This window comes from Callorhinchus milii, unplaced genomic scaffold, assembly GCF_018977255.1.
Source record: "Callorhinchus milii isolate IMCB2004 unplaced genomic scaffold, IMCB_Cmil_1.0 Scaffold5, whole genome shotgun sequence".
In the NCBI taxonomy this organism is placed as follows: domain Eukaryota; kingdom Metazoa; phylum Chordata; class Chondrichthyes; order Chimaeriformes; family Callorhinchidae; genus Callorhinchus; species Callorhinchus milii.
This window is the reverse complement of record NW_024704746.1, coordinates 68,557,373-68,572,375: the sequence shown is the minus strand read 5'-3', so window position 1 is coordinate 68,572,375 and position 15,003 is coordinate 68,557,373. Positions and strand designations below refer to the sequence as shown.

At 52.1% G+C, this 15,003-nt stretch overlaps 2 protein-coding genes across 2 annotated transcripts in view; one reads left to right on the top strand and one right to left on the bottom strand.

Moving 5' to 3' along the window:
• snd1 (staphylococcal nuclease and tudor domain containing 1) overlaps positions 1-15,003 on the bottom strand; it is a 332,034-nt gene that overhangs the window by 31,577 nt on the left and 285,454 nt on the right. The window lies entirely within an intron of this gene.
• lrrc4.2 (leucine rich repeat containing 4.2) lies at positions 8,875-11,130 on the top strand. Its single transcript, XM_007909149.2, has one exon. The coding sequence runs from the start codon at positions 8,956-8,958 to the stop codon at positions 10,864-10,866; it is 1,911 nt and encodes a 636-aa protein (XP_007907340.1). The 5' UTR covers positions 8,875-8,955; the 3' UTR covers positions 10,867-11,130.

Below are 15,003 nucleotides of genomic sequence, written 5' to 3'. Positions count from 1 at the left end.
TGTGAAGCGCTTTGCGACATCTCAAAGTGGGCAATAAATCAAAGGCAAGGCTGATTATGATATTATTACTGTGTGTGTGAGAGCAGACCGGGATCGCGGGTGAGGACACCAGCTCCAACAGCAAATTACCGCTGAAATATTAGATTGCTTTTATTTTACAAGGTTATAAATATTGGAGGAAGGACCGGCTGTGACACCAGCCTTGTTAAAGGCAAAGCATCTCTTTCAATAAGAGTGGCCTCGGCCCCCAATCGGTGAGAATGGCTCTCTAGTGTATAAATACCCCCCCGCCCCCTCTCCCCCCCCACAACGGGTGTAGAAATATGGCCCTCCATATTCATATATTTTATATAACCTCCGCCGCGTATATAAACCTACCCCCCCTTTGAATACACCCATACATAAACACATTCCCCGCGTATATAACCCCCACTTTGCGCATATGTAAATCAACCATCTGCATGTATACATACGACCCTCCCCGCCCCCCCCCCACAGCTGTATAAACTCGACCCCCCCCTCCCACAGCTGTATAAACTCGACCCCCCCCACCCACAGCTGTATAAACTCGATCCCCCCCCACCCACAGCTGTATAAACTGGACCCCCCCCACGTGTGTGCAGTTGCCCGGTGTCAGACTGTTGCAGTGAGTGGTGTGGGTGTCAGTGTGACTCCCACCTCTCTCCTGGCCATCAGCGGAGCGGATCGCTGGGCTGTATTGCTGAAGGTAAAGGGAGATGACAGTGGAGGTAACCACTGGTGAGTCGGTCAGTGAGGACCGTTTCTGGCTCTTCATGTCACCGGCCTGTCTCTGTCTGTCTGTCTGTCTGTCTGTCTGTCTGTCTGTCTGTCTGTCTGTCTGTCTGTCTGTCTCACACACACACAGCCCACTTTGAGCTCTGCTTATTACAGAATACAAAGAAATCTCATTAAAAATCATTATTGAATTAATCCTTCATGTTTGCTTTTCTCTCCGCGAATAATAGGGAAGCCTTAATTTCTGCTGAGACACATGGGACGGAGACACGATAACCTTGATTTACACACACACACACACCCTCAGCCACACACACACACACACACCCTCAGCCACACACACACACACCCTCAGCCACACACACACACACACACACCCTCAGCCACACACACACACACACCCTCAGCCACACACACACACACACACTCAGCCACACACACACACACACCCTCAGCCACACACACACACACACTCAGCCACACACACACACACACACTCAGCCACACACACACACACCCTCAGCCACACACACACACACCACACACACACACACCCTCAGCCACACACACACCCTCAGCCACACACACACACACACACACCCTCAGCCACACACACACACCCTCAGCCACACACACACACACACACCCTCAGCCACACACACACACACACCCTCAGCCACACACACACACACACACCCTCAGCCACACACACACACACCCTCAGCCACACACACACACACACACCCTCAGCCACACACACACACACACCCTCAGCCACACACACACACACACACACCCTCAGCCACACACACACACACACCCTCAGCCACACACACACACACACCCTCAGCCACACACACACACACACCCTCAGCCACACACACACACACACCCTCAGCCACACACACACACACACACCCTCAGCCACACACACACACACACCCTCAGCCACACACACACACACACACCCTCAGCCAGACACACACACACAGCCACACACACACACACACACACCCTCAGCCACACACACACACACACTCAGCCACACACACACACACACTCAGACACACACACACACACCCTCAGCCAGACACACACACACACACAGCCACACACACACCCTCAGCCAGACACACACACACCCTCAGCCAAACACACACACACCCTCAGCCACACACACACACACCCTCAGCCACACACACCACACACACACACACACCCTCAGCCACACACACACACACACACACACACTCAGCCAGAGAGAGACACACACACACACACACAGCACACACACCCTCAGTACACACACACACACACACACAGCCCCTCTCGCTGACACACGCGCCACTCACTGTAACAGTCTAACACGGGGCAAGTGTATAGGCAAAGCCTCAAAAAATACACAGGTTCCCACCTGCCCCGGGCTCAACAACAACAACAACAGCTGACATTTACACAGCACCTTTCATGTTGATTCCCACCAGGACGTCCCAAAGTGCTGGACAGTCAGGGATTTGGCCCCGAGCCGGGGGTTGGGATGAGGATGGAGGTCAGGGAGGGTGGGGGGAGGCGGGTGGTTGAAGGCGGTGGAATTGGAGGCTATTGAGACAGTCCTTGAAGAAGGCGAGTGAGGGAGTGGGGCAAAGGGACTGTGGGATGGAGTTCTAAAGAGTGGGGGCAGAGAGGCGCGACAGCCGCTGGTTGGGTGGGACGGGGGGGGGGACGTGGAGCTGGCCAGAGCCCCACTGACACTGGGTTCCCTGGTCACAGAGGTGGGGAGGGGCGAGGACACGCAGGGCTTTGAAGACAAAACAGCACTGACTTTTCAAGCCGGCCCTACGCCCCCTCCCACACTGTCCTCACCCCCTCCACCCCCCACACCGTCCCCACCCCCCCCCCATGCCCCCACCCCATCAGATCTCTTCCACCCCCCGAAAGACAGAGGCCCGCGTTCCAAGAGCCAATAAACCAGGGAATCTGAGGACATTACGGATGGCAATAAAATCCTTTTATGTGAGTTAAAAAAAAGAGCAACATTAACCTGTCAATCTCCCTCTCGCTATCTTCAATTTTGTGCCATAATTCCCCAGATTTTTCATAACCTTTGAGAAAAAGCGTGCGCCTTTTTTAATATTATTAATAAAACATTACTCCTCCATCGACGGAAGTCAGGGATTGGAATGCACCCATGAAGCAATCACGTTTCGCCCACAAACTACACAGTCACTACACTTTACAGTTTATGCTGTGAAGAGCTTGAAGATGTGGTAAGGCACTGTATCAAATGCAAGGATTATTATTATTATTATTATTATTAAGCAGCGTGGGCTGAAATCACATCGTGCCTCTCGCCTGCAAACGCCTCACAATTCAACCAACAAAAAATATAGATTGATGTGCGGTGACCAAAGACCTGATCTGGTAAACACTGAGCTTTCTGAACCTTTCTGTTGAAGGATCTTTTTTGGTGACCAGCCGGGTGTCTACCACACACAGAAACCCATCACCGTGACCAGCCGGGTGTCTACCACACACAGAAACCCATCACCGTGACCAGCCGGGTGTCTACCACACACAGAAACCCGTCACCGTGACCGGCCGGGTGTCTGACACACACAGAAACCCATCACCGTGACCAGTCGGGTGTCTGACACACACAGAAACCCATCACCGTGACCAGCCGGGTGTCTGATACACACGGAAACCCATCACCGTGACCAGCCGGGTGTCTGATACACACGGAAGCAAGGTCCCTCCGCACTTATATTCCAGACTGCATAACCCTTACCCTCAAACCCCCAGCCCACAGTAACTCCTCCCCAACCCCACCTCTCCTCTCCCCCACACCCCCAATGCTGTGACATCTAACACCAGATAGAACGAGATCTCGCTCCTTCAAGTGGCAACAGAGAGGTTATAATAACCCTACAATAATCCTTGCATTTGATACGCGCCTTATCACATCCTTGAGACGTCCCAAAGCGCTTCACAGAATATACTGTAAAGTGTAGTGACTGTGTATTTTGTGGGCGAAACGCGGCAGCCAATTGTGCACAGTCGTGTTTCACAAACAGACGTGGATTGAGTGACCGAATTTTATTTGGGGGATTTATTGGCCACAACACTGTGTGAGAGATCTCCCTTCTCTTTTCAAATAGCACCGCGGGATCTTCAACAGCCAACTGAACAGGCAGACAGGACCTTGGTTTAACATACAATAATAATCCCTGTATTTGATAAAGCGCCTTATCACGTCTTCTCGACGTCTCAAAGTGATTCATGGGATATACAGTAAGGTGTAGTGACTGTGTGCTTTGTGGGTCGAATGGCCTCCGCCTCCTCTGTGCCAGTTCGGGATTTCATGGCTTCCAGATGTAAGCGGGGGAATCCCCCTAACCTCCAGATGTTGGCGAGAAATCCAATCCCGGGTTATTTAGGGCCAACCGATGTCAGAGCGTGGAATCCCGTTCCAGGCTCAACTCCACAGATGCCAGGTGGGATTCCCGACCACAACACTCACGCTCCACAGATGTTACACAGCTGCTCTGTGGCTGATGTAGTGTATGTGTGCGCGTGTGTGTGTGGGGAGGGGTAATGAATTTTTTATTTGGTCACAGGCGGAAACCTATCATCGTGCTTAAGAATATCCAAATCCAACTGAGATTTCCATGCATTTCACCTTCACATGGAAATCCCAGAGATACATTGTTGGAATGGAATGTGTACTCTCTCTCTCTCTCTCTTTCTACATCCTTGAAGGGACCCACTCTGCTTACCTAATTCCGGAGAGTCTTAGACATAGGTTGGCAAGAGCCAAGGCTTGGGGGCAGCCCAGAGTGTGCGTTGGGGTAGCTGCTGGAGTCTAACCAGCTAAAATCCCATAGCTTGCCATTGATATCGCTGCCTGGCAAGCCTTCCTGCTGCTTATCCAGCTAGGACCACTCTGCCTGTTAGGGCTTGGTCCCACAAAGGGATCACATTTTCAGCATAAGAGGCCATTCAGCCACGGTGTCCGCCCCTCTGAGATCTTTCTTTTCCATCCCAAGTAATTCCAGCTTTTCCAACCCTTTGTCCATATTCCCCAATGTTTTTGCTGCTCGGTTTATCCAGTGCCCTTTACTGAAGGGATTCGATTAGTAGAGGTGAACTTCACCAAAGCTGTGTGGCCACGAGGGGGCGATGGTAGCAGAGCACTGTCCATTGAGGGGAATGGGAGAGAGGGGAAGAGTGGGGGGGAAGGAAGGGGGAGAGAGAGGTGTAAAGAGAGATTGAATACAAGAGAGTGAGAGAGAAGGAAGAGAAAGGGAAGAGAGACAACAAGAGAGGAGAGATGGAGTCAGAGAAAGATAGGGAGAGGGAGGGAGAAAGATGGGAGTTTAGGGTCAGAAGGGAGCAAGAGGGAGGAGAGACAGGAAAGAGACAATGCAATAGTAATAATTCCATTTGATATCATGCCTTATCACGTCATCAAGGTGTCTCAAAGCACTCCACAGGGCTTTAGAGTGAAGTGTAGTGACTGTGTACATGTAGAACCAAGATGGACTGTCACAAGCTCAAAGTCTCGCTGTGGGGCTCGAACCCATAAATTTCTGACTCAAGAGACGAGTATGCCAGCGACTGAGCCAGGCTGACACCTCGAGACTGTTTGGGGGACACTGCTGTGCGCAATAGGCAGCTGTGTTTCGCCCACAAAATATTCACTTTACAGTATATTCTGTGAAGAGCTTTGAGACGTCTCGAAGACGTGATAAGGTGAAATGCAAGGATTATTATTATTATATTGCTCACTCGTAGTGAAAGCCCAACCCTCGTGGAACCAGCGCAAACACATTTACATAAATGCGTAAATGTATAACATGGAAATATATCACGAAACATACCCTTTCCTCTCCCAACAAACTCGGAATCTCCCATTGTCATGCAACATCAATTCAACTGGTGTTAACATTCAGCCAAGACACACACTCACCAACGCCAACACACACACAGTCACAGCTCATTCAGATCAGCTGAATCCAGCTCCCATATCCTGTGCTGTGTTTCCGACGGTTAAAGGCAAAGCCTGACAAGCGACGCAAGCACAAAGTGCCTTTATTACGCACAAGGTCCCCTCTTCCATACGACATGGCTGATGTGTCATAGCTTAAATGGCTAATACAGTGAGTGAGTGATTTTATTTGGGGGATTGTTGTCCAGGACACCGGGAGAGAGAAACTTCCCTTTTGCCACAGCACCGCGGAGATTTTTAATGTCCACCTGGACAGGCTCAGGCGGGAAACCCGGTTTAACGTCTCATGTGAAGGGCGGCACCTCTGACAATACTGCGCTCTCTCTTTTCCCCCAGCGCTGGAGCATCTGTTTGGACTGTGAGCTCAAAGCCCCTGAGGTGGGGGCTTGAACTGACAACCTCCTGACTCAGATGCAAGAGGGGCAGTGGCTGAGTTGGATCCCAAACACACTCATCATCATCATCATCATATCCTTACATTTGATACAGCACCTTATTACGTTGTGGAGACATCTCAAAGAGCTTCACACGACATACGGTAAAGTGTAGTGACTATATTTTGTGGGCGAAAAGCGGCAGCCGATTGCACACAGCAGTGTCCCACAAACAACCATGGACTGAGAGAGAATTATTTATTTTGAAGGGATTATTACCCGTGGAAAGCGATCCACCAATCGACTAACAACTGGATTCCTGCTGACTGCTGGTAAACAGAGGTGTGCAGAGCCAGGAAACTTGTCTAAGGTCTCGCCCTGCGGGGAATCAAACTGAACCCGGGTCCTCTCGCTTGCGAGGCAAACTGCGCTACGGGACTCTACACAGGCACATCACACAGACACACACACAGCACACAGACACACATACACACACAGACACAGACACACACACAGCACACAGACACAGCACACAGATACACACAGACACACACAGACGCAGCACACAGACACACACACAGCACACAGACACAGCACACAGACAGCACACAGACACACATACACACACAGCACACAGACACACACACAGCACACAGACACCACACAGACACAGCACACAGATACACACAGACACACACAGACGCAGCACACACACACAGGACACAGCACACAGACGAAGCACACAGACACAGCACACACACAGACACACAGACGAAGCACAGACACATAGCCACCCATAGACAAACACACAGACTCCTCGTCCGTCACAGAGAAGCTAAGTCATGAAGTGAGGGAGCAGCGATGACGTAACACAGTGCAGACAGCTGACCAGATGTGAGCGGCTGCCCTCAGTGAGCAGAAACCTCACGATTTGTGCTGATCCCATCGGAGGTCTGTGCACCAGACCAGCCTAATCCACTGCAACACGGCCCGACTTGTACAAATCACCGCACGCCACTTCGTCTACGATCAACACCGACCAAAATAGTATTAAAAGCTTCGGGGTCTAAAAATGACAGCTTGTGTCCCCAACTCCCACCCCCTTCTCTCTTCCCTCCCTCCCTCTCTCTCTCTCTCCACTCTCTTCCTTAACTACACATTTCTCCAATGAATCGGTGTAACATTGCTGGAAGTCTTTTGGGGGGGGGGGGGGGGGAGAGAGAGTGAGAGAGAAAGAGAGAGGGATGGAGGAGTGGGGGGGGGTTGACTACATACAAGAGTACCGCATCACACTGATGTACTGCTCATTACGCCATGCGTCAGCAATACATTCACGTTCTGACTGAAGGACAAAAGAATGAGAGTGCGGGCTGTGTGGGTCCCTGCAACACTGTCAAAGGAGGCAGAGAGGGAACGAATAGGGAGCATGTTGTCTGGACCAGCAGCTGTGCCTATAGCTGGCCAACACAGAGACTATTAAAGGGGGACAAAATACAAGAGAGAGAGAGAGAGAAGAAAGAACGAGAGACAGAAAGAAGGGAGAAGCTAAGTCGACACAGACACTATTAAGGGGGACAAAAAAACGAGAGAGAGAGAAAGGAAAGAGAGGAAGAGAGGAGACGAGAGGTCTGCCTGAACTCACTACTTCAACACAAAAGGAGACCACAGGATGCAACAGACAAGCTAGAGAGGAGCTTTGTTTTGCTCTGTGGTCAGGTCAGTTCTGCCAGCGTTAAGCAGACAGACTCGTCGCTGGAAGATTTTTTGATTTCATCAGCGCGAGCGAGAGGTAGCGAGCACTCTCTCTCTCCAGTGATCAGTCCCTCTCCAGCGATTGCTCTCTCTCTCTCCACTCCCTCCCTCCCTCCCTCCCCCCTTCCCTTCCCTTCTTCCCTCCCTCCCTCCTTCCCTCCCTCCCTCCCTCCCTCCGCTCAGCAATCAAAGGATTATTGCTAACTGTGCTTGCAGCAGCCGCACAGCTACTGGTGGAGCGCTGGCTCGGGGAAGCTGTTGACGGACGGACTGACTGACTTGACTGCAAAGAGTGGTTCGGAGCGAAAAAAAAAAGCCCACGCACGCACGGACGGGAGAGGAAGCTCTGCAACAGGGAGGGAGAGAGAGAGAGAGAGAGAGGAGTGAGTGACTGAGTGCTCCGAGGGAGAGAGAGAGAGCGAGAGAGAGATGGGCAGTGGAAGTGAGGCAGCACAGAGGAACGAGGAGCTCACCGCCTGCCTCTCACATCAGCGATGGAGCTCGGTCTCGATCTGGGGCTGTGTGGACAACCCCGGAGACTGCTGATGGCGCTGCTCGCCAGGGCAGAGAGCAAGCCAGCACCTGCATAAAGCCGGACAGACAGCCAGACAGACAGCCACGGAAAGGGCCTCGCCTCGCCTCGCCTCGCCTCACCTCCACCGGTCCCTGCTTTGAGCTCTGGATTTAATAGAAGCCATTTTGTGAACCCGATCTCTTTTTTTTATTATTATTATTATTATTATTATTATTATTGAGGAACACAACAACCTTAAGCAGCAGCGACGTCCCACCTTAAGGACACCGCGAGAGAGAGAGAGAGAGAGAGAGAGCGAGAGAGAGAGAGGATGTATTGGCATCTCTTGCTACAAACCAGGGGATTGCGTTCACTGTGGAGGTAGGTTTGACAGCTGTAGCCATTGCAACGCTACCCCCTCATCCCCCCAACCAACACCCACCCCCCCCCCCGACTCCCCGACCAGTCTTTTTTTTGTGCTGCGGTTTGACCGAGTGAGTAAGAGCCAATTCTCGGATCAGTGCCGATGCCCAGACTATGGTGAATTATGAATGTGCCACACCATGAATCTCCTGTGGCAGGTAACTGTGCATCACACCTGGAACGCTGCCCTGGTCCTGCTGTTCTACCTCAGCGCGCGGATGTGGAGTGTGTGTGCGGCGTCGGGCAGAGAGCAGAGCTGCCCCACCATCTGCTCCTGCAGTAACCAGTTCAGTAAGGTGGTGTGCACCCGCCGAGGGCTCAGAGAGGTGCCTCAGGGCATCCCATCCAACACCCGCTACCTGAACCTCATGGAGAACGACATCCAGCTGATCCAGGCGGATACCTTCAGGCACCTCTACCACATGGAGGTGCTGCAGCTCGGCAGGAACTCCATCAGGCAGATCGAGGTGGGAGCCTTCAACGGGTTGACCAGCCTCAACACCCTGGAGCTCTTCGAGAACCGCCTGACGGTCATCCCGAGCGGGGCCTTTGAGTCGTTCTCCAAGCTGCGGGAGCTGTGGCTCAGGAACAATCCCATCGAGAGCATCCCCTCGTACGCCTTCAACCGGGTGCCCTCGCTCCTGCGGCTGGACCTGGGCGAGCTGCGTAAGCTGGCCTACATCTCTGAAGGAGCCTTCGCCGGGCTGATCAACCTGAAGTACCTGAACCTGGGCATGTGTAACCTCAGGGACATGCCTAACCTGACCCCGCTGGTGGGCCTGGAGGAGCTCGAGATGTCCTCCAACCACTTCCCCCAGATCCAGCCCGGCTCCTTCCTGGGCTTGAAGTCCCTGCGGAAGCTGTGGCTCATGAACTCGCAGATCAGCGTGATTGAGCGCAACGCCTTCGACGACCTGACGGACCTGGTGGAGCTGAACTTGGCCCACAACAACCTGAGCTCCCTGCCCCACGACCTGTTTGCCCCTCTCAGGTACCTGGTCCAGCTGCACCTGCACCACAACCCCTGGAATTGCACGTGCGACATCCTGTGGCTGGCCTGGTGGCTGAGGGAGTACATCCCCAACAACTTCACCTGCTGCGGGCGCTGCCACACCCCGGCCCACATGAGGGGCAAGTACGTGACGGAGGTGGACCCCGGCTCCTTCCAGTGCTCGGGCCCCGTCATCCTGGAGCCCCCCCAGAACGTGAACATCTCCGAGGGCCGGACGGTCAAGCTGCGTTGCCGGACGGCGGACATGGCCTCCGTGCGGTGGCTTCTGCCCAACAACACGGAGCTGAGCCACGGCTCTGCCCACCCCCGGCTCTCCGTCTTCAACAACGGGACACTGCACTTCCTGCACGTGTTGCTGACGGACGCGGGAACCTACACCTGCACCGTGGCCAACATGGTGGGTGCCTCGGCGGCCTCGGCCCTGCTGCACGTCACCATGGCCGAGATCAACACGGCCAACTACACCTACTTCTCCACGGTGACGGTGGAGACCACGCCCGAGACGGTGAGGACTAAAGTGCCGCCGTTCCTGTCCACGCCGCCCACGTACAAGCCGGTGTTCATCTCCACGCCCACCGTGCTCCTGCAGAGCACCCGAAGCCCCCGGCCCGCCCTCGTCGTGCCCACCCCGGACTCCAGCGACCTGATCCGCGCCAGCCTGGACGAGGTGATGAGGACGACCAAGATCATCATCGGCTGCTTCGTGGCTGTGACTCTCCTGGCGGCCGCCATGCTGATCATCTTTTACAAACTGCGCAAGCGTCACCAGCAGAGGAGCACGGTGGCGGCAGCCAGGACTATAGAGATCATTAACGTGGAGGAGGAGATGGCGGGAGGTGGGCCGGGCGAGGGTGGGGGGGGCTCCGTGCCCTCTGTCCACGATCACATGAACTACAACACCTACAAACCAGCACACCGAGCTCACTGGACAGACAACAGCTTGGGCAACTCGCTTCACACCACCATCCCGGAGCCCTTTATTATACAGACACACAACAAGGACAAAGTTCAGGAAACCCAGATCTGACTTGGATATATATTATATCTCTATATATTATATATAAATGCAATAGAATGCACAAAAGGGTCAGAATTTTATAAAGAGTGCAACCAACTCCAGACTGTTTTTTTTCTTCTCTCTCTCTCTCTTGTTCATGCTTATATTAAAGCAACCCCTGGGCTGATGATGATTAAAAAAAAATTATATATAATAAACTATTTTCTAACCCGTAAGTTATATTTAAAGAGAAAGCAGTTTTTCTCGATGTTTCATGACGGGAGGGTGTGGGGTGGGTGGGATGGGATGTGCTTGTGTGTGTGTGTGTGTGCGCGTGTGTGTGTATGTATGGGGGTGGGGTGCGTTTGTGTGTGTGGGAGGGGGGGGGGGGAAGGGGTTGGGGGAATGGGGAGATGGGGGAATGGAATTGGGGGCTGGCTGGCTGGTATTGGAACAAACGAACAAGATACTGTAAAGCCACATTTATACCGAATCTCTTTCTAAACCCGATGAAGCAGACTTTGCAGGTTTAACTTGTAAAAGCACCAATTTGTACTGTGCCAAAATGTTAAAAGAAAAATGCAATAAAAAAGGGATTTTTTTTTGAGAGGTCAGAGTGGATTTAATCTGTAAAACAGGCGTCAGATACCCTTCACTGCATGTCTGTCTACTCCCTCCTCAGATAGAGGAGCTTTGCTCCCACCACCTCCTCTATCCCACCCCTCTCTCTCTGTCTCTCTCTCTCTCCGTCTCTCTCTCTCTCTCCCCCCCAACCAGTACACACACTCTGCATGTTGTTGTGTTAAAATGATGCAAGTGGCAATTAACTGTGCTAATTTGATTGGAAAATGAATAAGGGATGTGTTGGAATTTTTGGGGGTTCGGGGGGAGTGAGAAAGGAATACTGAAGGCAACTTAGAGAGAGAGCTGTACGCCAGCAATTCACTGCTCATTTAGAAAATACTGTGTATGCAGGACTGTCTTACTCAGTGGGAATGGAGAGACGGTGTGGGGTGGGGGGGGGGGGAGAGGCAGGCGGAGAAAGAAAGTAAAAGAGAGAGAGAGGGAGAGAGAGAGAGACAGAGGGTTTGTGAGGGGAGAGGTCAGGGCTGCATTGCTTATGACATTAAACCCCTTGCAAACTGTATGATTTCTTAAGCCAAAATATACCGTCAAATTACTTTATAGTGTATCCTGTGAAGCACTTTGAGACGATTCGAAGGTGTGATACAGGACAATATCAAACGCGAGGATTATTATGATTATTATGATTAAAATAAAAAGCAGGTGTGCCTGAATGTGACTCGTAAATCCAACTGTGAAACTGAAGCAGGCAGCGAGGGGCAGCTTTTGCCAACGTGTCTGACCGCAGCTTGTGAAGGGCGTTTGGGAGTGAAGAGGTTAAGAGTTATTAAATTGGCATTTTGATCAGGTGACTTTGCTAGTGATTTATTTTAGACCGGGACTCGATGGCTTTGGGGGCGTTGGGGTGGGGGGGGGGGGGAGAGAGAAAGAGAACGCTGGATTTCTTGGTGAAACCCAACACAATGCACCAAAAACACAAGTGTAATACACGGACAGTGATCAGCAAAGGGAAGTTCCCAGCGATGTGGAGTTAAACTGAGCCGTGTTTCCACACCGAGCAAATTTGGTGGATCCTTAACACGTCCCAAATCCCACCCTGGGAAATTTGACTCCCGAAAGCGAAACACACGGCGACGAGCAAAACGCACGAAACTGCGCGTGTAAATACAGACAGAGAGACGCGGCGGCTTGTTAACCTGAGCCGGGCTGTGTGTGAGCAGAGGGAGTGAGGTCAGGGGGTGGTGGATGTGCCGGCCAGCACTGGCGTATACCAGAGGTGAGAGAGGAGGAGAATGGAGAGGGACACACAGACTCTCAACGACGACTTGTATTTATCTAGCGCTCCTCGTGCAGTAGCGTCCCGGAGCGCTGGACAGTGGTGGAGCTTGACGCCGCTGAGCCAGGAGGAGAGGTGGGGGGAAGGTGACCGTAAGCATCATCAACAAGAGAGAGGAAGGCCTTTAGGCAGGATTTAAAGGTGGGGAGGGAGGGGGCGAGGCGGAGGGATTGAGGGAGGGAGTTCTGGCTGTTTACTCTCCAGCACAAACCCTCACTGGGACACTGCTCCCTGCACAGGGGGAGTGAGCGCATGGTTACAGCCAGGCCAGGATGCTGAGTTTGCTCTGCACCAGCCTATAAATCACTGTGTCGCTGGCGATTACATTAAGGCAACAGTTCAGCTATTGTTTGAGCAGGTCTACGTTATGAGCTGAGACGGAGTATGTTACTCAGTCACCCTGAGTGAGCCAGTAATTGTGTGGTTAGGGCTTGTGTTTCTGCGTGGGTGGCCAGCAGGGAGATCTGGTTGCCCAGGCCGCTAAATGAGTTGGTTAATGAAACTTTCAGGGCGGTTGGGATGTGTTATTAGCTGATAGATGTTTGTCTTTTGGCTCCTCTATGTTATGACATTGGCACTTGGTCCTTTAGGCTGATCACTGCCGGTCTCTGTAGACAGTTACACACCTCTGTTTACCTTACAGTAAGTAGGAACCTGGTTGTTAGTCGATTGCTTTTCTGGGGGGTAATAATCCCTCTACATTTTTTAAAATAATTTGGTCACTGAATCCACAACTGTTTGTGGGACACTGTGCAATTGGCTGTCGCGTTTCGCCCACAAATATACAGTTACTACGCTTTACAATATATCCTGTGAAGCGCTTTGAGACGTCTCGACAATGTGATAAGGCGTCGTATCAAATGCCAGGATCATTATTATTACAAGGGTCAGATGTCCTAACTGAGAAGCCGCTTTGAGAACAATGGTACTGTACGATTTTTTTGAATGCCATTGCACTGATGTTCGATGGGAGTCTGTCTGTCTTCGGGGTGAAGGCGAGAGGCGGGTTGGAGTTTACAGCAATGGCTGACTGCTTGCTGCATTGCTTCAATCTATCAGCGAGCTGGCTATCAGCTAAACCGTCCGTCCATTCATTCCTCAGCCTGAGGAAGAGATCTGTTTTGCACCTTATGTTGTCGCTGCATAAACCCTGGTCTCTCCCCCACCCCACCCCCAGCTATTTCACTTGCTATTCAATCCCAATTTATAACTGATGATATTACACTGGGGGGAAGGAAGGATGAGTGAGGGGAGTGGGGAGGGACAGAGAGAGAGAGAGAGAGAGCGTGAAAGGCAGACACAGAGAAATAAAAGATAGAGAGAGAGAGAGAGCGAGAGTGTAAGAGAGGCAGACACAGAGAGGACAGAGAAAGAAGAGCTAGAGGGAGAGAGAAAGAGAAAGAGAGAAGATGGAGAGAGAAACAAGAGACAGAGAGTTAAAGAGAGACAATCAGAGAGAGATAGACACACACACAAAGAGATACAGAGCGAGAGAGATAAAAATACACCTCCAAACGCCCTTGTCAATATATTATTGTGTATAAAAGCTTCACTGATGAACGGTATCAGTGGTTTGAGGAGAGATTCAGTAATCAGACGTGTGTGTTTTTAATGTTGGCCAAATTTCTATCAGATCCTCATAATGTGAGACGTTTTGATGTTACAATCAATGGATTTCTGCAGGGAAACTCCTAAATTAGGGCACTTCAAAATAATTATAATATGCTGGGCTGGGCGAGGGGGGGCTGGGCGAGGGAGAAGAGAGGGGGTGGGGACTGGGCGAGGGGGGCCTGGCTCTGGGGGAAAGGGGGTATGGGAGTGGTATTGGGGGAGAGGGGTGGAGGCTGGGCAAAGGGGGCTGGGACGGTGGGGGAGAGGGGTGGGGGCTGGTGGGTAAAGGGGGGGAGAAAGTGGGGGAGATGAGATGGGGGGGTTGTCAGGCGAGTGGGTGGGAGGTGTTAGGGGAGGGGTTGGGCGATGGCAATCGTCAGCCAGTGGACAAAGGGGTGGGCACAGGGGTGCGGGCCAGTCAGTGAGCAAGGGGGTGGGGGCTGGGGGAGAGGGGATGGGTGTCAGACAGGGAGGGGAGAGTCAGTGGGTGAATAGGGGGGGGGGGTGGGGGGCACTGGGGGTGAGCACCAGGCGAGGCTGCAATACATATTAATGATATAACAAGACGGGGAAAGATGACTCCGTTCCTCTGGCTTGTGTTTCACACTCCGTGTGGGATCAACAGTTGGATGGAT

Bases quoted from the DNA above. Each gene is read 5' to 3' on its own strand.
- lrrc4.2 (XM_007909149.2), top strand. From the start codon at position 8,956: ATGTGCCACACCATGAATCTCCTGTGGCAGGTAACTGTGCATCACACC.